The following is a 24,039-nucleotide window of genomic DNA, read 5'->3' as shown; positions in this document are numbered from 1 at the left end:
ACTATCGTGATTTAATAGCCATTGCATATGAATTGTAATTCCGTTTACATAAAACATGTATTTACTAGCTTCCGTCGGTGGCTTCAATCACATGAATGATAGGTGGCAAACGAGCAGGAGGCTCACCTGATGGAAAGTGACTACCACCGTCCATGGACATCTGCATACACCGGGAGGCTTGCAGATGCGTTGCTGTCCTTTAAGGAGGAGTACGCTCTTTTCTTGAAGGTTCTCAAGTTGTATCGGCTTGGAAAAACCGACGGGGAAAGCTGATTCCACAGAGTTGTGCGAGGCAGAAAATGTCTTAAAAATCGCGCTGTTGTGGATTAAACAAATGTATTATGATTAAAGCAGATGTGTAAACAAATTCCATGATAATCGATTGAATAGTTAAGACATGAAAGCGTAACAAGAAAACTCACTTTCACATTTAATATAAGTTACCCTTAGGTGAACAGAGAAGTTATCGGCAGATATGAAACGTCGCAAGCGATGGGTATTGATATAAATTATAGTTAAAAAAAATGTTACTTAAATTTGTAAAATAAACAAACGAAATAATAAAAATATGTAGTGGCGTCGGTGAGGGGACGTGACGACATAAAAGAGGGATTTGACGTGATTAGCGTCACGGCATGCAATTCGATCTTACCCCCATGGCGTGCTAATAGAAATAATAACAAAAATTCAAAAAACGATATAGATAACACCAATAAGCAATTCTCACACCATACACAAATTTAAAAAAATACTTTTAGCATTGAATTATTTATTTTTTAATTCGCCTGAAAAGTGTTTCATAAAAATAAAAATAATAAATAAAAAATCATGTTGTTTCATAAAAATACTGACCACATCGATTTTAGGCCACCGTGATATATTTCAAAAAGAAAAATTGTTTCTACGCTCAATTAATAAATACACTTAACAAAATATCCTATTATTATAATATACTCTGCCAAAATCACAAGGACATCAGAAAAGGCCTAATTTAAAAAAAAAATTATCGGGTCGAATAGATGACTCATTAGGTACTCTTTTTCTGTCGTCATAAAATTGACATTTAAAATAAAGACACAACATTGTTTAACTTATCATCTCCTAAATTACATTTCTAAGTAAAGCGGCTTATGTTTTACAAAGTTACTGTATTACTTTAATATGTTTGGGATATATAACATGTGATAGGCGATTTCTTGGAAACGTGCGGTGAATTTTATATGAAAAAATATAAATCGGTACACGTCACAACAACGTTTTATTCTTGTTTTTATTTAAAAAAAAAAGAACAATTTTGGTTTTATAATAATTCTCATCGACGATCAGGAAATTATTGTCTATAGAATTTTGTTATTAAATTTCTTATCCTTTTTAACATTGATCCTCGTAAATATTTGCTAAACTTTGATATATATATTTGATATATATGTTATGCTATGTCAAATATGTATCTTGGAAATTAAATAATAAGTAATATTTAAACAAAAATCAGTATGTATGATCACTACACTGTTTAAAAATCGAGGTTGAAACAAAACAAAACCAAAATTTTTAACTAATTTTTTTCTGATCACGTAAACGCGCGCTTAATAGGTACCTTTACGCAATTGACCCAGCTAGGGTCAAGAACTAAATACAATTGTCGATAACATTATTTATCCCTAGTGTCTGTTCGTAAAGGTTAAAGGAGTTATTTATTTGGATCGCATTATGCGTATTCCTAACTTTCATAGAGTTAACGTGAAATTATACCGTCTGCCATTCTAGATTCCATCATTTGTGAAGTATGAGAGAACTAATTTTAGTTTTCGTTATAAATTGCTTCTAAAATATAATACCGGCATATAACTTCGATACACGGTTGGCAAGATGTGCGGGCTCTATCTTCTATGTTACTTTATAAAGAATAATTTTGAGCACTCCTAGAAGCCATGTCAAAAAAATTAAGTGCTCGAGATGTAGATTCACTGTATTACAGAGATGTCTATTACAAATACAAAACTCGAGTATTTTGGGCATATTAGGCGAAACAATAACACATATAAACTATTTTAACTTATCATGCGGTGGGAAGTGACAGGAAGGAGACGTATTGGTCTCAGAAGGACACTATGGGTTAAATTGAATTTTATATTCTTATTTATTTATAAAAAAAGAAAAAATAAAACACAATAAATACTTAGTACTAGTTGAAGTACAAGATGAATAACGAACTTAAATGAAGCTCATGAACATTCCGCTATATTTGCCAAAGGTATGTATTCCAACCACTGACATCTAGGCAGGTGCCCATTCAAATAAATTTATCGTTTTATCAACTCATCCGAAACTGATCAATCTTTTTTCAAAAGAGAATGGGAACAGTAATAATAGCAACAAGTTTCAGTTCCCAGCTTGAGGATAATTTGTCTCTTCCCGCGCCCCCGAAATAACAGTACCCTTCTTATCACCACAACCTAAATGTATAACAGCTATATCAAACATTGATTAATTATTGTTAAACACGGTTTTAAACGTGTGTGGAATCTGACTAAAGTGTTGAATAGTTCTCGTGGTTTTATAACTTATAATATGCTGAGAACTTTAAAAGACACACTACTACTCAGTCAAAGATACTTTTGACAACCAACCCAATGGTAAATTGATTCAAAAAGGAAGCACAAAAGATAACCAAGCAGCTTAGATAATTGTATTTGAACCAATAGCGCCAACATCTTAATATTAAAAAATTACCATTATATATTAAGCAAAGACCTCATAACGGGAATATAGTATTGGTCATATACGTTGGTAAAGAGTTACTTTAATTAAAAATAATTCATTCACTAATATCGCTCTTCGGCATTGTTGTGTTAAATACGATACAAATGTATTTCTTTCGATTTGTGTTTATATATACATCCTTATTTATGAACATCAGTTTTCATTAAAAAAATTCAATATTTCATACAAAAGATCTAAGTGGAAAGACTGATCAAAGGCTGTGGCAATTACTTGGACGTAGACAAAATATATGACCATCAAGGGAGCATAGATTTTATGTAGACCGCACTCGTTCTACACCTTCAGTAACTTATGTTGTAAGAAAATACGATATACTAATATTGTTAGTTGGAAGAAAATACTTTATTGATTTGGGCCTGTTTGCAACATACATTTACAGCCTGTAAATTTTCTACTGCTGGGCTAAGGCCTCCTCTCCCGTTGAAGAAAAGGTTTGAAGCATATTCCACTCCGGTGCTCCAATGCGGGTCTGTGGATAAACATTTGCAGGTTAGACAGATGCAGGTTTCCTCACGATGTTTTACTTCGCCGCCGAGCAAAAGATGAATTATAAACACAAATTAAGCACATAAAAATTCAGTAGAGCTTGCTTGGGTTTTAACTTGCAATCATAGGTTAAGACGCACGCGTTCTAACCACTGGGTCAGGAAGAAACTGGATCATCTCGGCTCTGTTTGCAACGAATGTCTAAAATTCATCTTTTTTATCTAACAAAGCGCACCTTGCGTTAAGAGTAGAACCAACAATAGTTACCAACGTATTAACATACTGTTTACCTTTTGGTCTGAACTAAAACTTTAACGTAAAATTACTACCAGTATTTAAAACGTGATATTTACCATGTTTTTTATTTATCGATATTTCGACATTATCTACAATTTATACAATGGTAGTGGTGACCAGTGTTTACGCAGCAAACGTACGAGAAAGGAGGTAGTCCGATATGAAACTTTAGTCTCGTGAACAAGACATTCGTAGACGTGTAATCATATTTTGATATTTAAAGATGCTACGCGTGTATGTACATATCATTTTCATTACGTGGAATTTTAATTTGGACTCTTAGTTTAATAAAATATGAATAGTGGGTTAAACTAATATTTAATGGGAAAATCTTTATAGATCTAAAAGCATAAGCTGCTTATATAGAGAACCAAATTTCCCGTGAGTGTCCCTTCGGTGTCCCAAGTTTATTGAAAGGACTTTCCAACAACATAGGCACGGGTCTGTGGGTTCTCTCAAAGGTTGACAAACATCACATCAAGTTTTTTTACATTTAATTTGACTAAGCGTAGTAACGAAGATGATTACAATGAATCAAAGATCAACAAATTTATTGACCTTTACCTTATTTTAATCATCACTTTGGAAGATATATTCAGTTGCAAGTTTTAATCGAATCGGAAACTATGTATATATGTGTATGTGAGCGATAAATGGACTGTATATTACTGAATGAATAAAGAGGGAGTTCTAAATCGAAACCGTAATCCGAGCTCTCACTCTCGAAGGTACTTTCTTCTTGGGAGCGCTTCCTTGGTCTTCACACACTTGATGAAGGCGAGCAAAGATGGATGATATTATTTATATGATAGCATAGAAAAAAAATTATCGATCGTTACATGAACTAACTTTATAGCGTAACGTACTTACAATACGTACGTAATACGTCAAAATCATACCATCTTATACATTAAAAGCTCGAGCCGATTTCTTCCCAGTGATGAATGGTACGAAAGCTGCACATAAAAAATTGGTTATGGTCTCTTTTTGAGGAGCTCCAACTATAGATGTGCAGAAAAATAAAGAGGTTTTACAAAGAATGAATATTAGAGAGCGGAAAGCTACTGGCCGGTTAGGGAGCAATACTGCGGCTGTATATGAAAAAAAAATGATGAATGTAAAAAAAATTAAAGTGTATACTTATTAACAAAACACCGATTCTAACTGAACTGATGTATACTATTTGACTTAAAAAAAAAAACATTTAAAAAAGTTTTAATCATTTCGGCGCCAAGTGTAGATAGTGACAGTGACTTGCCGTTTACAATGAAATGAAATAAAAACAAAACCTGTCATAGGTTTCGAAATTCCTAGAAAATATTTTGAATAAACGCAAAGTTTCGCGGGAGACCCACTAGTTGACAATAATCCACAAGTATCTTATATAAGTAGCTTTATCATAAATACAATACAGTATGTTAAATTGGTTACAATAATTACCACGTTCATACAAACTTTAAAAACAGCTCATTGATATAACTTTAGATTCACCCTGTGTTCCTGATTGATCAACGTAATTCTTGTTTAAAAATAAGTCTTCCTTAACACTAGTGAGGTAGCAAGTTATCATTAAATCCAATCATTAATATTGATCTTGTTTGTTTCAGATATGTAATGAAATACGATGGAGCTCTTTCATATAGCTTGGGTTCGAAACCTGTTGGAGTGTTTCCTTTGGAAGATGGACACGAAGATCTGAATACAGCATGGTGATGACAAACGTTTAAAATGGATCTCAACTTCGTGTCGCCCACAAGTGTGAGTCACAATTTAAAATTCTTATTAGCGCAGTATAGTAACTTAATCCGATAAAATATTTTTTGCGCAGACAATCAACCAAATATCATTGTCCTCCTGACCTATGCCAGCCACGGTGGCCACCGTCGAAAGACTAGTCTTTTCCCTTACTCTTATAGTCCGGTGAGACGTCAAATCACACATGACCAGAAAGAGTTCAGGTACAAGCCTTCAGGTTTTACATGCTTTTAAAGGCACTACTAGCTGCTCATATCGAGAATTTCCGTAAAGAAAGCCAAATTACTTGGAACTCAAAACCTCGTGATCTTTGACCGTACACGCTAGCCTCTAGACCAATGATGCTTACTGCTAGTCCATTTCTAAAAACGCTTTAATCGGTTTTTTGGATATCTCTAACTCTTTAAACCATTTCTTAATATCTTGGAAACGTTCAAATCTTGTACAAATAATTTTCCCTTTAAACAAAAGAGCTGGACCCTTCCGTATAATTTATCTATAAAGTTTTTTTTTATCAAGTGATGCTAATCGTTTTACTGGAAAAAACGCTTGAGGCATTTTTTAAATATTAATTTAATTTGATGATTCCAAGAATTCATGGACAAATTAAGATAAATCTTCCTAAGGCCTTTTTAAGGTCCATTCTTAGAGCTAAATTTATTTTTAAAATTTTTAGTAAGTTATTTAATTAATTTTAAGATGTAGTGGTTTAGTCCAGAAAAAGTAATCTTAGTTTTAATAAGATTTATACGTAACTAAACTCAAACAAAAAACCCTGAATTAAATATTTAAGCGTAAATAGCGCAATGGTTTAAGGGCTGCCAAGATATGTAAAAAGTCGCAGGATTGATCTTGACTCTTAGGCTATTGTCGTCCCCAATCCTAACACACGAGATAAGCTTAAAAGGGGGGGTAAAATACGAATATAAGATATTCATAGCATTGGCTGCTCCCATTCTTTGTAGTGTGGGGTGGGTTATGTGGGACCCGTCGGTGCCCAGGACACCAAGGCGCCCTACTAAACCGGGATACCCACGAAGAAGCCAGCGGCGTACCCTCCGTCGTTAGAAATCCCTGAATCGATGAAAGAAAAAAGGAAATAAATCGTTTGCGCATGCAACCATGAAGACCTTGACCTGCATTGACTGAATATATCAATTCTCATAGCGGTATATGATTATAATAAATACATTATATATATTATAATGATGCCTATTCCTAGTTTTATATTAATAGATCAAACGACGTAAGTTTTTACAAATAAACCGCCCGCGGAAAATAGGACAAGAGTAATTTAAATGGACTAAAATTTATTGCAAGAATTTACATTCGGAAAAGATTCGAAATAATGCGGATCGTTATTTATTCATTCGACGTTGATATCGACATTTTCAATTGAACTTAATCCGATATAAATATTTAAATGTTCACTTTTTATGCGCAACATATAAAATCGAATTTTAATATTTATCCTATATTTAATTATAAGATTTAATTACTCCGAAACATAATTATTGAAAGCGTTATTAAAAAATGCTATTTTAAATAAATTTATTCGACTGGCCACATTTATATTTTTTATTTAACAATTTATTTGGTCAATAAAAAAAAATAACTATAAAAAATATTATTGTCCGGCAAACGATTTTCCCAGTGCAGCATACGTTGTCATGATGAATTACCTTTACAAATATAATATACAACGTTCAGAGAAACAAAAAATATTGTCAACCTCCAAATAGCGAATGCTAAATTGAGAATTACTTGAAAGAAAAGAATGAACCCCGGTCGTCTAAATCTACAGTTAACCACAAGAGCAACGAGGCATTTAATAAAAAAAAATAATATAGATGAGAATCATTAGGAATTTAGTCCCAATAAATCTATACCAATATTATAAATATGAAAGTACTACTGTCTGTCTGTCTTTTACTATCGAACCACTGAACCAAATTTGACGAAATTTGGTATGAAGCAAACTTGAACTTCAAGGAAGGACATAGGCTACTTTTTGTCTAACACCAACCAACCCCTAAAAAGCAAGCGAAGCCGCGGACGACAACTAGTATTCATAATATATAGTATAATAGTAGTATAGTATATATAAGTTTTATTCATGTCTTCACATCCGACCAAAATATGAAACTTATAATTACGTCTCGAGAAAATTAAATCCCTTTTCAAAATCTCGATGTCTTTCGAGTTTTACTTTACGAATGATGTCTCAGCTACAATTACGTCGCTCCAGTTGCGAGGGTTTAAGCGGAAAGAGTACACAACCACACTCAATAGAACAAGTGAGTAGCTGTGAGCTCGAAATTCTCATGAATGTGTGAAACACACATTTAGAAAATTAAAGAACATGTCTTGTGCACGAACAAAGACAGACAGAGATATACATTTTAATTTATATGGATAATATGAGTTTTGCATTCCATATTTCGAAATTCAAAATTAATTTATACTTCAAACGACTAATTTAATTAATTACATGGTTATGACGTATTATATATTGTGACGAAAAGGATGTTTGTTTATACATATATATGTTATTTGAAATGGTCTTAATTAGCTAAAAATATTAAATTTAATTTTTATTATATATTTTCGCAAAATGTTATGTTCTTGTGTTAGTAACGTTTTATTCCTTAGCTAAGTGGCTAAGGAAATAAATAAATAAAATAGAAATATTACATCGCTAAGAATTTCAAGACGCGGGACAAGTAAATATTTTTATAACATTTATGCCGCTTTTTGTATCACTAAATTAAAAAAAAAAACACTGTCACATGACTATCCTGTATGCATAATAACATAACATAACATAACAGAATACAATCAGAACATACATTAAAATTACGGATTTACACAATTTTGAGCTAGATTACATCCCTAAGCATGTGTACATTTCTTGCTCATAATAATTTTATAATTACAGTCAGGCGCTGTTTTATATAATAATCAAAAAGCAATAAATTACAGTAAATATATAAATTAAAATCATGTAATATTAACATTGAATATTTATCATTATTAAGCCGATAACAATACATTCATACATTTGAATTATTTGAATAAGAAAATAAATTAAATTCAAACAATACAATTATCGATCAGAAATTTGTCAATGTCAATGTCAATGTCAATGTCAATGTCAATGTCAATGTCAATGTCAATGTCAATGTCAATAAGTATTTACAGTCAATCATTGAATCTTAGATATGATATGCCTTACAAAGTTTTTAATTTACTTTGTTCCTGTGACACTACCTTAATATGAGTTATAATAGAATAATCGTTGAATTGGTAATACCTACCCAGATGGGGTGCCACAAAGCACTATTCCCAGTCACGTAGTAATCCTATAATAGATAAATTTCCTTTTATTATATACGGAACACCGTAACATAAGGATACCGGCAAAGGACTGTAGACAGCAACTTATGAGGCTTAACAAACTTTATAATTGACAAACTTAGTTAAATAGTTGGTTGTAGACGTAAATTTAAAATGAACACGATTTTTTTCCATACATTGAATATGACATTGAAACTAAATATACGTTAACCTTGACCATTTGACCACTCATCAGATGTTCTACCGCCAGCACTCAGTATTCTTGTGTTCCGGTTTGATGGGTGAGTGAGCCAGTGTAACTACAGGCACAAGAGACATAACATCTTAGTTCCCAAGGTTACTGGCGCAATGGTTATCTAAGGGATGGTTAATAATTCTTACAGCGCCATTGTCTATGGGCGGTGGTGACTACTTACCATCAGATGGCTCATTTGCTCGTCCACCTCGGATTATTATAAAAAAAACAATTGTCTCGTCGGTCTAGTTACTAGTTTGTAAGTGAAATTACGAGACTTGGGATACAAATTTATGGCCAGCAATTCCTTTGCATTCGAGAACAAATATTATTTCGCCAATCATCAGTAATAATTAGTATTCTTGTTTCCCGGTTTAAAGGGTGTATAAGCCAGTGTAAAAGCACATGACAAATCTTAGTTCTCAACGATAGTGACGTATTATAGCTGGTGAAGGCAGGGAGTCTACTTCCCCTCCATCAGATATATTGAAGCGTAAACTAATGTATTGTCTATGTTATCAGGTATCCCATATGCTTATCCGCCGCCTATATAATAAAATAAAATTGTAAAGTCTTAAACCCAGCGTCATCTATCGCTTTCCATAGAATTATGAAATGAATAGAGGAGACTAAATAATACACTTGTGTGTATGAACACACACTAATAACCTGTATACATACAATAGGTCACGGATTTTGGTCACGACGACTTTATAAACCTTAAGCTGTATATAAACTACTAATGCTATTACTATAAAATATTAGACCTTCAGACGTGTTTTATGTTCAAGCCCATTGAGTTTTTCGAGTGAGCATACAATTCGTGTTTAGTTTGAATAAAATATCGAGCATTTGAATATATGTTTGTAAACAAATTCTAAAGCATTAGACGTACCAAAATAACTCTTAAGGCTTCTCATAGGTTGGATTTTAATTGGCTGTTATCGTTATTATATAGGGTGATTTTATCTATACAATTTGTACTAATAAATAAAATTTAAATGTCTGTTTGTGGTTTAAATTATTATTATTATTTTGCATTTAAAAATAGAACAAACAATTACTTGGTTACCAACGAGCTGAACTCAGTTAGAGTAGGTAATACTCACTCGACACTTACTACTCTCCTCCTACTACTCCTAGTGATATTTAGTAGCGCTTTGTTCCAGTTTAAACATTTTGAACGCGTGCATCATAACCGATGATTTCGGGTTCAAACCCAGGCAGGCACTACTGAAATTTCATGTGCTTAATTTGTGTTTATAATTCATCTCGTGCTCGGCGGTGAAGGAAAACATCGTGAGGAAACCTGCATGTGTCAAATTTCAACGAAATTCAGCCACATGTGTATTCCGCCAACCCGCATTGGAGCAGCGTGGTGGAATATGCTCCAAACCTTCTCCTCAAAGGGAGAGGACACCTTTATCCCAGCAGTGGGACATTTACGGGCTGCTAATGTAATATATGGGGTAGCTAAGAATTCTGACCGAGCTTATGTACCTCTACGAGTAGTGATGATAACTTACCATCAGGTGACTTGTTGGCCAGTCACCCTAGCTATTTAAATAAAAAATTGTATACATATATATGTATACAGATAAAATTAAAGGTTGTGATTTCAAAATATGCCTTTACTGATACAAGCACATACTTTGTTTTGGTTATGGTTGGGTTAGTTAAGCCGTGAAAGCGTAACAAATAAACAAACTTACGAATGCCCTTACATAACTCAGTTACACGAATCCTTAATTTGTTTGAACTCTTGGTTTCTTTTTGTAAATTGCAAAGAGGAAGTTTAAATTTACTTTAAGAATAAATAATAAATACACGTTGCGCTGAGCATTGTAAAATAACTGGAAAAATTCTAAGCGCTAGTACCACTTTAAGAATACAAGTGTTTTGTATTTTGTTAGAAGATTTAAAGGTGTTTTAGAAATTGTAGAAATAATAAGATTTGGAATATAAGCATTAAAAAACGGTTTATTAAAAACAAGTGCAAGTGACATAACATATTGACAGACATCAGGAAAAGTTAAGAGATGACAAAGAAGTATTTAAGCCATTAGGCGTTGTTTAACTTCTTCCAACAGAAATCAACTGTCTCTTACCGTGAATAAGCGAAAACCACAGTCACGTGCAATTTGCTAAGCTATTACCAAGAATCCAGTTTCAGATTTATAATATTCACGCATATTACTTTTATATTATGTATGTATGTGTGTGTGACTGTATATGTCTTTACGACTATGTAAGCGCAAACAAGCCTCCGTGGCTTGTGTGTGTTTATGTGTTCCTATAGAATAATGTATGAGATTTGAATTTTAGTTTACATTTTAATATAACATTGTGTGTAATTTCAAACAATATAGGATTTATAAATATAATTTAAGCTATTTCTTGACATATTCGTACATTTACTGTAACATATTTTTGAAGTTATTTTAAAATAATAGTAAATGTAGCATTTAAGCTAAACAAGGTGTAAGTGAAGATTAATACTATATTTACTTACATGTATATTTAAAAAAATGTGGTAAATAAATTACTCCAGTTCTACGGATAACAAATACATAAATTTTTAGTGTCTTAATCATAGATCACAAAGTTTTATTTGTGGTAATCCATGTAGATATACCTACATATCTACGTACATTGTTTATGAGAAACGGAAACGGCCAAACTACTTCGTCGGTTGAAGACATGAATTTTTGCAGTCAAACTCTCTGACAAAAGAGCGTTATGCTACTTATAATTCGTTTTTGAATATAGTTGCCTAACATAAACGAACATTCCTTTTTTAAATGACAACTACAGTAACTGAATTATTTATGCGATTACGAGAACAATATTCGAAATTCAACCTATAAAATGTAACTGAAGCTTAATGCCATCAAAGTTAAAAAAAATGTTGTTCGAATTTCAATTGAATATGGAACTTTACACGTCATAAATTCAAAGTGACAATGACGTTGAATAACATGACATTGTATAAAAGAGTCGAGTCAGCTTGGAATAATGGAACGGGGTTGCAAAACACGAAGCTCACTAGAAGATCGTAAAAATGTCAAAATGTATTATGCGACATTGACTATAATTATCATATCATTTAATGGATATAAATATAAAAATCGCGTAACATGGTCGGTTTCAACATTTTACGAGTGAGATAAGTCAGTTCTGATTTTTTATTCAATTAAGGATATTTTGCTATAGTTACCTTGCTTGAATTTTGATTAATGACCGCAGTTAATACACAAAAAGACACGAATAAACCTCCAGGTAGAAACGGAAGGGATGCTATTCAACTGTCAGGCACGACACGAAGAATTAATGGCGCCAATTAGGAGAGATTTATATCCAACGTTGACAGGCTCGTTAGTTTAGTGACTAGCCTATTATATTTAATACTAGATGTCACCCGTGGCTTCGCTCGCGTTTTAGGGGTTGATTGTGATGTGCTAGGCTAGCTTGTATCCTTCCTAGGAATTCAAGTTTGTTTTATAACAAATTTTATTAAATTCGGTTCGTTGGTTTGGTAGTAAAAGAGCGAAAGACAGACAGACGGATAGACTTTCACATTTACAATATTATTATAGATAAAAGAAAACTCTGAGGTCCTGGGTTCAAATTGAATGGTCTTTCTGCTAAGGTATTCTTAGTATCAGCTCGGAGTCTGGGAGTTGATAGTGTTTAAACTCCCGTGCCTTGGAATGCCCGATTAAATTATGACAATGATGGAATAGAGAGAATAGATAATGCACTTGACTTGGTCACCTGATAGTATGTGGTCATCACCACCCATATACATTGGCACGATAAGAAATCCTAACCTAACGAATCCTGACATCATCCTTAAGAACTGTAATGGTGTGTCCCTTCTGCCTGTGGCTGCACTTGCTCATTCACCCTTCAAACCAGAGCACAACAATATCAAGTATTGTTTGTAGGTGGTTGAATATATGATGAGCAAGTGGTACCTACAGAGACAGACTTTCATAAAGATCTGCCACTGAGTTTGTTTTATAATATGTCCGACCTTGATGGCTACTACGCCTTGAGTATGCCCCCAATGATATCGGTCAGCAGGACAAAATTGCATCCAGCAGTTGACTTTGACAGGCTGATGAATAAATGATTCAATTAAGTAATATTTAAATATTTTTAGAGTATCGTTGTCATGTGCTATAAGTTCGTACGTCATAAAATCCAATAGCCGATGCTATTCACGTCAATGAAAGCTACTGAATATGTATGATGGCCTGATTTATACATCAACTACTTTAAGAACTAATTTAGGCCTTCTGCTATTGTGATAAAGTTCGAACTTAGTTTGACGATGAAAAATAGTTACTAAAGAGGCGTTTATTAGTGGTTTACTCGGTAGCTTTTAATTTATTCTTGTAATAGACTCTGTTGTTTAGTATTAAACGTGAGCTCATTTACATGATAGAGCCTTAGCTCTGTCTCTCTTAAGAGATATTTAGAATTTTTATACACTGCCTTGCGAAAAGGGCGTAATACTAGTTAAAAACTGGCAAATCGATCTTCTGATAGAAAGTGGTCTCCAACACTCATAGACTATAATTCCAGTGCTTGGTACATTGGTTGACAGTTTTGAACAAAAAGACGATCACATTCTTGTGACAGGATTATACACGGGTTTAAATTAAAAATTGATTTGTTTGTTTAATGTTGATTTGTAATTATATATTTAAGTGAACAAAGAATATAATATGATATAATATCTAGCAACCATCTATAGTAATATTATAAATGCGAAAGTAACTCTGTTTGTTTTTCTGTATGTTTGTCTGCATTCGTGACCAAACCACTGAACCACATGTGAATGAAAGCTTGAACTCTAAGGAAAGACGAAGGCTACCTTTTCACACCTGATGACCAACCCTTAAAAACGCAAGCGAGTCGAGGGCGTCAACTATGTATGCTTCTTTCTAACTCATAAATTTGTAGATCTCAAGACAGGGCACAGACCACAGAGTAATACACATACAATGAAATGTGTTCGGGTTTTTCCATCAATAAATTATCATTCGTTTAGGAAATTAAAAGATGGCCTTGTTAATACCCCCGTGTCTCGGAGTACATAAAGCCGTTAGTCCTATGCCTACACATGCAGTCTCTTTAGTCCTGTCGGATTACAGACCCGTTGAATTATAAGGGTGCACCTGTGTTCGCACACATACTCAAGCACTATTATAATTCCTACGTAATTGGCTATTTAGCGTTAAGAATATTCACCGTGATCGAAATAGGTCAGGAGGAATATTTCAATAGCGTTTGATAATTTTTTTTTAAATGGCAAATAATATTTTTAGACTCGAAATAGTTTTCACGAGATTCAGTTTTGGATCGTCTGTCATCCACTTGAATGCCTAATCCTAATCCGTTCCGTTCTTGAGTACACTCTCAGTTCAATTTCCGTAAAAATCATTCTAAGTGAATACGTACTACAACATACCTGCCATATTTCAAATATTATTCGGTATTTTACGTATCATTTTTATATCTCATATCCGAACGCTTTTAACAAAGATAATTATATCATGAAGTGATTTATATTACAATCATCTATCAAAACTGTTATCATTCATAACATCTGCAATATGCAATGTTTTATATTAATATTTATTCATTTTATTTTTGATTATTCGATCACAATGATTATTTAAATTATTATTATTTCATGTAAAATAACCTACAAGAATAAACGCGGAGCTTATGAATAAACCTTAATCTTATATTTGTTTCAGCTGGCTTAAGCATTTCGTCTCAATCTTATTTTTGTTACTTACTGTTAGTACTGGGCGTTCATTGATATTAGTATATATGGAGTCACGTTCATTAATGTATATCTATATATTATATCAAAGCGAAATACCACTAACTGATTAATCTTGAAATCTCAGAAACTATAACACCTCCAACTTGAAATATGACAGGTAGGATCCTTATAGGGTGTAGACATTTTTTTTTTTTTTTTCGCTGGAAAAACGCTTTACGCGCTTCCCCCACGTGATGGTAAGTGGCGGGGTGTGTGGGACTCCCCGGAGCTCTGGACGCGGAGTGCGCCCAGGTACGCCGGGTTTACCCACTAAAAAACCAGCGGTACCCTCTCCGTCTTTCGGCGGGCGCCACGGGATCGCTTACGCATGCTACCGTGACGCCCTGACGGTCGGCCTCCAACACCTAGAAGGGGTTCTCAGGGTACTGAGACCCTCCTAGTCCCTGCGACGCCTATTGAGGCGGGGGGAGAAGGTGCGCGTAGCGCTTCTACCTCCTCCCTGGTCGTCTTCGGCGGAGCGGGTCTGCAGCGGCATCCTCTTCCCGCTTCCGCTCCGCGGCTTCCTTCTGCGACATCACGTTTTCGCAGAAGGAACGCATCTCCGACCAGCACGTCTCGCTACTGAGCATTTCGTTGACGATGCTCGGCAGCGAGAGGTCTCCGCCCATATTCGCCGCCAGGGTGTGCCTCTGGGGCCCCCACGCAGCACACTCACTCAGGGTGTGGTGCGACGTGTCGACTGGCGCACCACACTCGTGGCAGGAGGGTGACACCTCCCGCCGCGCTATTCCGTGCAGGTACTTACCAAAGCACCCGTGCCCGGTAAGTACCTGTGTCATCCTGAAGGTGAGTGTGCCCTTCTTTCTCTCGACCCAGCGACTCAAGTGGGGACGGATCGCCTCCACTGTCGCCAGGCCCGCCGTGGGTGACCCCAGATCCTCCTGCCATCGGACGATCAGGGCTTGCTGGGCTAGAGCCCTGATCCGCCCGACCTCCGCCGACCTATAGGGTGTAGACATCCGCTAAGAACGGATTTTCCGAAACTTCACCCCTAAGGGTGTAAAACGGAGGTTGGAAGCTTGTGTTTTATAAATTTCGCGCGGGTAAAGCCGGGTTCAGCTAGGCTCAATGATTTAAAACAAGTGGATTTAAAGCAATAATCGTGTACACCATTGATTTTAGGTGTTTAGCTTTGTTTATTAAAATTGGCAGTGAAGTAAAATTATTAGGAACATTGCTTGTGTGGTATCAAAAACTACCGCACCTTTTCCACCAATCCTTTTGACTTCTCACCTACAACATAGGTACGGCGAATTTTCTTAAGATATCATCCGAATTATAATTATAATTTGTCTAATAATCTAATATAAATAATAATAATTGATTTTAAAATATTTTCTTAGAATACAATTACTGTTCTATTTTTCATATTTTCTGTAAAAAAAAAAAAGATTTATATTTATTAACCATTTTTATATGAGTTTGCTGTGTTTGAATAAGCTATTTAAATACAATAACATTACAATACATGATAAATATGCAAGCTTTTGAAATAAAATTAATTTCCTTCGTTTTCTATAACACCAAAAAAAAAGTGACGTCAAGCGTCTAGTAAAGGTCTTCTCATCGTCTCGTTTTTTATAAACTTACATTAAACATCACTTGTCAGTATATTATATGATCTAATGTTGCAACTGAATGTAAGAAGTTATTAATTTTCATATAATTAATATGGCGTGTATGTAAAAATGTATCAATGGCTAATTAAATTCTTCAATAAAACTTAGCAAATTACTACCTAGATCTAGAAACTAAACAAAATAAATAAAAACCAATTTAAACAAAAAATACGTGATATATTTTTTTGGTTAATTAATAATGGCTAGATTTTTGTGCCTAATATACCATATACGATTTACCATTGACTTTAATAGATTGGAATTCACTTCATCGTGGTCTTTCTGATTTTCCTTGGTCAAGCCGGGTACGAGCCTCGACCCCGAGAACCACCTCTAGGTGTTGGAGGCCCGCATAGGTGGGCCGACCGTCAGGGCGTCACGGTAGCATGCGCAAGCGATCCCGTGGAGCCCGTCGAAAGACGGAGAGGGTATCGCTGGTTTTTTAGTGGGTAAACCCGGCGTACCTGGGCGCATTCGGCGTCCAGGGCTCCGGGGAGTCCCACAACCCTCGGCCACGAGCCGCGAGGTTGCCCTCCTTGCCCGGGCATTTCCTCAACGGTAGCTACAGCTACCGTGTCAGTGGTTCAGATCCAATGGGTCAAGGTCTTATTAAAGTGATGTCTGATGATGTCTGATTGTAATTATTAAAATAAACGTTTTTGTTATAGGTGGCGCTGCTCAACGACACGACTGTGGAATATGAAGATGCCGAAGATCCAGATGCAGTTACATTGCTATCTATATTACTCGTTGGTGAGTTTGTATAAATATCTAATCATATTATTATACCAATACACGAAAGCCTTATACTGCTCATAATAATAAAACGTTGTATAGTCCAAGAAAATTATTAAATAAGATTTTAAAAATAGAATCCTAATAATCCATCTTAATTGAAAACGTCCCGTTGCTCGAGAATTGCTGTAATTTTGAATAAAGAATGTTGGACAATATCTCTGCGTGTAACGAATTTTTCGAACAAATTTTTATAGAAATAATGTTGTGTCCAGAACTAGAACTAGAACTTGTCTAGAACTTCTTTCTTTATAGTAGTTACTTTCGAGCTATAGTTAGTAAACAATTTCAATGGTCGCATAATAGAGGTTGAAAATGCAGAACCTTGTGCGATTTAACTTACGTACCTCGATTGCTAGTCTATAGAAATATTTGAAATTAATTTTCGTCACCTTTTAATACTTGCTTCATAAACAATATAATCATACCTCGCATTCCCTTACCAATAAAATTAATTCATAATTATGAATATTTAATTCATAATTATTTGACTCACAGTTTTTATAAGAAAACCCATGTGAACTACTAATGCGACATAACTGTTTTTAAGTTTTCTGATGTCCAAATTTCTTTGCATTTTTCTTACCGTAAGAATTTTCTACAAAGTATTACAAAACTCGAAAAGAAAGATGCACGGAATCGTTTTAGTCGTTCTCAAGTTTGGGCGTGATGAACCTCATTATAAAATTTAAAGCTTTTGTCCAAATAACATTGATAGATAAAGCATATAACTCACAAAATTAATTATATTAAGTTAGGTAGGATATACACAATTTTAATTGTATGTACTTTCTCGACATAGTCTGTAATTAAAATGGTGGAAAAGAGTTACAACTGAGTTTCATGCAGGTTATTATCGGTAGAATCTACTTACCAAATCGTCGGTAGATTTACATTTAATCAATACTGTAACATGACATGATACAAAAGTGCTTTTTGAGCCTATTCGAATAAAGAATAATTTTTTTTTTTTTTAATAACATAACATGGATATACTAATAAAAATATCAAAAGATAACCTTATTTATTGCCATACAACAAATTACCCGAAGGAAATTTATATTTCACATAAAATGTTGTGGCAAAATTAGCCATCTCATTATACAGAGCTGAGGGCAATTCTACTAAGTTATACCGGTAATGATACATTGCTGATTCAATTTCGATCCAACTTCGACTATTCCTCAGAAAAATAACCTCAACTTAATCGTTACGAAACGATCTCGATACAACTTTGACCGAAACACTTGGATTTTTGACTTTGTAGAATATATACCTACTAGGGATGAACCGTGGCGATTACGTCATTCAATTGCGATAAACTCTCAATTTGTTAGTAGAATTCAGGTCCTGTTAGCTCGCTAAGCTCTTCATGTTTAAATATCAGCGTACATTAACAAATAAATTCTAAAACGTATTTTTTTCCGTCTTAAAGTCTTCCATTAGTCCTCTCACGCATACTAAGACATTTTGTAAGTACAAGCGTCAGTCCTAATGCTCGTCCATAATTCAATGTGGAAGCGCGTGCCTGAACAAATCTATGTCTAAATACGAAACACACACGTAATTGAATAAATCTATATCTGAGTACGAAATACTGGTTTTCAGTTGGTCCATTTATCTCACATGTTACGCAAAGTCAATAAACAATATCCCATTCAAATGATAACAAATAAAAAAATAGTATTTTTCGTATTAATATCAAGTTCTTCTTCTCAGGTATATTCCTCTCACTCCTTATATTCGTGAGTGCGGCTGGTAACATACTGGTCTGCATAGCGATATACACGGATAGAGGCTTGAGACGCATTGGCAATCTGTTTCTGGCATCGTTGGCAATCGCTGATATGTTGGTAGCAGCCGCTGTTATGACTTTTGCCGGAGTCAACGATTTGTTAGGGTAAGTTTTGATTTTTTTATGTTTATGAAATGTATAACAATATAAAATGATTTTACCAATGCATACACTTTAATGTACAATACAAACACTTTAAACGTTATGACAACGACAATATAAATAGAGAAAAAATTTATAACAGATACAGATGTATAATTGTATATCTATTATTTTGATCGTATGATGTGTTATACTTGTGTATATACATCATAAAAAAGTTAAAAAAAATCGAGCTTTGTTTTTTTAAATTATATTCAAAATCTCCAAAACGAATTTAAAAATATTATGTTAGTAAATATTTAAAAAAATAAGTATCACATGCGTTTTAATTATGTATATTAAAAATTCTAAACATGTATTAAAATATGATTATTCATGATTAAGTACTTTATGATGTTTTATATTAAAAGTATACTGAAATAATTATAAGAATATATTTTCGTTAGCCCCTCTAAATCGAAACTTAGACTTATTTTGGAAAAAAAAAAAAAAATTGCAAACTATTTTATTTTCTCAGGTACTGGGTATTTGGTGAACAGTTTTGCGATACTTGGGTCGCTTGCGACGTCATGTGCTCAACTGCATCTATACTGAACCTCTGTGCTATATCCCTCGACCGTTATATACATATAAAGGATCCTTTGAGGTAAGTAAGTAATAAATATTGATTAAAATTTATATTTCTTTAAAATTAAGGTTTATATATACTAGCAAAGCAACGACATTCTTGTAACCTCTTGTTTACGGCAATATTAAATGATCATGTTATTTTTATTTTATAAGCCGGCCATTAGTGTGAGATTAAAGGGTTTTCCTGCGAAATGTTTTAGAGTGTTACACACCTGAGCCTAAATTATTTCTTTCGGCGTCTTTAGTGTCGTTACGCAACACCTTGTTAAGCTGAGAGGCTTTCGTTGTCTTATATAAAAAATATTAATTTTATTTTTTTTTTCTTATAAAACATAATTGTACGCTAAACATGTTCGCGTGCACATACAAGATTGTTATTTAATAATATAACAAAAACGCTTGACGAATGAATTTTGATATAAATTTTGATTCTAAATTTGAAAATTTGATTTAAATCTAATTTTTATCATATAAAACCTTATCGCTAGTATTATATATTAAAAAATGTATTCATAGTAGAGCCATATCATTTTTAATTTCATTATTATTAATGATTTTTACATAATATTATAAATACTTCAATCTTTCACAGATACGGTCGCTGGGTAACTCGACGAGTTGCAATCATAACAATCGCTTTGATTTGGCTATTGGCTGTGTTAGTCAGCTTCCTCCCGATATCTTTAGGCCTTCACCGACCACCGGATGAAATCACCACCACACAACGACCACCAAGATACCCAACGTGTGCGTTGGTACTGACACCTACATATGCTGTGGTATCCAGTTGTATTTCATTCATCCTACCATGCATTGTTATGATAAGTATTTATTGCAGGTGAGTCTTATTTTAATATAAAGACATTTTTGTTATACCTAACTGAAAAAACTGTTAAACCATTATATAATAAGTATGTAAGCAAGAAATAGCTTGTCAATGACCCACTGGTGGGTTTAGGTTAAAAAGAAGGCTTAGGAGCTTATTCCACCACGCTACTCTTATGTGAATTGGTGAATACACATGCGGCGGAATTTTATTTAAATTATACACATGCAGGTTTCCTTGCGATGTTTTCCTACACCGGCGAGTTCGGGATGAATTATAAACACAAATTAAGCAAATTAATTCAGTGGTGCTTGCCTGGGTTTGAACCTGCAGTCATCGATCAAGATGGACGCGTTCTAACCACTAGCTCACCTCGGTTCCACCATTAATCGTTATTAAATAAAAGTAATACCAGTAAATGCAGCGCGTTTCGAAGATGAAAAGTAGTTACAATTCGTAATTCCGCCGCTTTGAATTTTGGCATTAACGTGACAAGACTAATGTAATAATACAACATTTTTCCCATATTTTTTCTTACTAATATTTAAGTTGTTCATTCACCCGTACGCCGTCTTAATAACACAAAAAATGTATTAAAATAATATTTCTACAAAATTCAAAGTCTCGTTTGCGTTAACTTAACAATTAAATAGCTCTTAGCCATACTTTATAGTTCGCTTAAAATTTTAAAGGAAAATTTTAGCACTTAACCCGAGGAATTCAAGTGATTGATGTATTAAAATTTATCGTTCAACTAACCCTAGTATCGGTAAATTCCTTTCTCATTAGCGAATCTTAGCGGCGACGTATTACAAGATGCTGGTTTATAGAAATTCTAAGCGTTTGAAGATAATCCGAAGATTATTATAATGTGAGAACTTAAGATTGCTGAGTTTATATTTGCAATTATAAACTTAAACATAGGTCTACGAAGTTATACGAGAATTTACTATAGAATAGATTTTTAGTTTTAAGCATATGCAAGAGAGCTGAATTAAAAAAGGATGTCCTATATTAAAAATGTGGCATACATTCATGACCTTCTCCGGAAATCAAACTATCTCCATACCGAATTTCATCAAAATCCGTACAGCTTAAGCGTGAAAAGGTTACAGACAGAGTAAAAAATTACAGTATGTTAATGTCCTACTGTAATATCTATAAATCAATACTATAAATACTTACGTGACATGTTTAAATCCGATAGCAGATTTCCTTGCAATGTTTTCTTTCACAGCTAAGCATGAGATGAATATGTATACCAAAATTAAGCAAATGATAATTCAGCGATACTTGTCTTACAGCGACACCCGTAGTTAAGTTTCTCGTTTTCTAAGCATTGGGCCATTTTGTCTTCGTAGAACATCAATATAATTTATTGAAATCAGATGTATTATTAACTAACGATCCTTACAACTAAACTGCACGCTACATAAGGGATGTAACATCTCAGTTCCCAAAATTGATGGCATAAGTGGCCAATGTCTGTGGACAGTATTGACCACTTACCATCAGGTGGCCCATTTGTTAGTCCGTCTACCTTTATCATAAATAAAAACAATCAGTCATAACAAGGTTTTTCACCTCGATCACCAAAAGGGTCAGCAACAATCGATCTTTTAATCAAATAATTTTAAAGCTACTTTAGATTAAAGGTAAATAGCTCTAAAGTATTTTATACAAGATAGACATTTTTCACAGATTATATTGCTACGCACAGAAACATGTGAAGTCGATCAGAGCTGTCACGAGAACTGTCCAACTTCCCGACAACCGGACCAAGTCTGTACGAACAAGGGTTCACACGCACGTCCACTCATCGCCCTACCACGTGTCTGACCACAAAGCCGCCATCACCGTTGGTATAATAATGGGAGTATTCCTACTCTGCTGGGTGCCGTTCTTCTGTGTGAATATTGTGGCTGCGTTTTGCAAGACATGCATACCAGGTAAGCGTTTTATTAAGTACTTCACTAAAATTAAATAAAATTAAAACTCCTTTGTTATTTTTTATACAAAAAAACTAAGTCTAATATTTCATTAATTGATTTTTCCTGTCTGAAATAAATATCCCCAATATTATTTACTGGCAAATATTTAATTACTATGATAAATTAAATGAGTAGATCATTAGAACTGAGCTAGGCTTATTAATCATTTAAATGGCACTATGTTGATAAAATTCTCGCGTACATATTTACGCAATTAATGACAAGTCTTGTTATTTAATTATGAATATTCCAAAGAAATGCCGAAGTTAATTCCATCGAAGGCAGTTCTGGAATTTCTCATACATTTTTCTTTTATCGTTATATTAAAACATTCTTCTAATATCACATTACTCCATATTAACGTGACGTTCACCTGAATGAGGGAAAGGTCAATTCGAAAATGTCATCAAAACGAAGAAAACATTTGTGACATAATGGAAGATCTAAATCAAAAGCCTGAGCTACGTGATAAGAAAACTACTGATGGAAGTCGTACCATAATAGGGTCTGAGATGCTATTATAAATACTGGGTCAGTATTCGGGTCAAGTGCGTAATGAAAGGGCTTTGAAGATAATTAGACAGACAAGCTGTATCCATTATTAATAAAATTGTAAAAGCACATTTAATGGGCTATAAACTTCCTCCATCGGTTTATTTAAACCATTAAAAGGGTAATAAAATTAACTTGAACGTTAAAACTGCTATGATACTTTTATGTATTGAATACGAATTCGTCTACTAACTGAGGATTATATGGTTTTTATTTAATATTATTATTTGTTTGACTTATAATATCAACTGGAGCGTCTCCCTCGTTACAGATCTCGCTTTCAAAATTCTCACATGGCTCGGCTATTCTAATTCAGCGTTCAATCCGATCATTTACTCCATATTCAACACCGAATTTCGGGAGGCTTTTAAAAAAATCCTCACGTCGAAGTATCCGCCTTGCTGCGGCTACCAGACAGTACGAGCGAACACACCAACGAGGAACGATAACTTCGTCACCGATTACGGTACGAAAACCTTAGTCGTAAGGAGGAGTGGATCCTTAGGATTGTCTGGAGTCGATCCAACGCCTAGATCCTCAGCTGAATCAGTCAAGCCTCTTAGAGATTATCACATCTGACAAGAAGACGGGAGCAGCAATAATGGTCTGCTCGATAAAAGCGATGTTGTGTAAAATACTTTTTCATTTCACTCATACTCTTAATTACTATCATACAAATGTATATAGTTTAAAAACAACAATGAATACTATACCATATGCATAAGGACAAGGACAAGTTCAACAAATATTGGGAAAGAGGTGATCTTGGATTCAATGTATTTATTAAGAAAATTGTTGTTCTTGATATTCTGAATTGCTGCAAACTACACGATCTACATTTGAATGTTCATTAATAACATAGCAATAAGAAGCCTAGTTATTCATACATTATACATATCAAATAGGATTAGAAATAGATGACAGATGAAAACATTAAATCATGAAAATTTTA

General features: G+C 34.1%; 1 protein-coding gene across 1 annotated transcript; it reads left to right on the top strand.

Annotated features, from left to right (window-relative positions):
• Positions 1-5,202: 5,202 nt before the first annotated feature.
• On the top strand, positions 5,203-23,741 carry LOC125073118 (dopamine receptor 1-like). The gene is made up of 7 exons (XM_047683821.1): positions 5,203-5,325; positions 17,065-17,149; positions 18,911-19,091; positions 19,606-19,734; positions 20,311-20,556; positions 22,246-22,493; positions 23,359-23,741. The coding sequence occupies exons 1-7, from the start codon at positions 5,296-5,298 to the stop codon at positions 23,664-23,666; spliced, it is 1,227 nt and encodes a 408-aa protein (XP_047539777.1). The 5' UTR covers positions 5,203-5,295; the 3' UTR covers positions 23,667-23,741.
• The last annotated feature ends 298 nt before the right edge of the window (positions 23,742-24,039 follow it).

Source organism: Vanessa atalanta, chromosome 23, assembly GCF_905147765.1.
Source record: "Vanessa atalanta chromosome 23, ilVanAtal1.2, whole genome shotgun sequence".
In the NCBI taxonomy this organism is placed as follows: Eukaryota; Metazoa; Arthropoda; class Insecta; order Lepidoptera; family Nymphalidae; genus Vanessa; species Vanessa atalanta.
Note: the sequence above shows the minus strand (reverse complement) of the source record. Positions and strands in the feature narration are given on the sequence as shown.

Excerpts from the sequence above, each read along its gene's own strand:
- LOC125073118 (XM_047683821.1), top strand. The coding sequence starts at position 5,296 with ATGGATCTCAACTTCGTGTCGCCCACAAGT. Across the intron at positions 17,150-18,910 it reads GCTATCTATATTACTCGTTG|GTATATTCCTCTCACTCCTT; the intron begins GTGAGTTTGTAT and ends TCTTCTTCTCAG. Across the intron at positions 19,735-20,310 it reads CATATAAAGGATCCTTTGAG|ATACGGTCGCTGGGTAACTC; the intron begins GTAAGTAAGTAA and ends AATCTTTCACAG.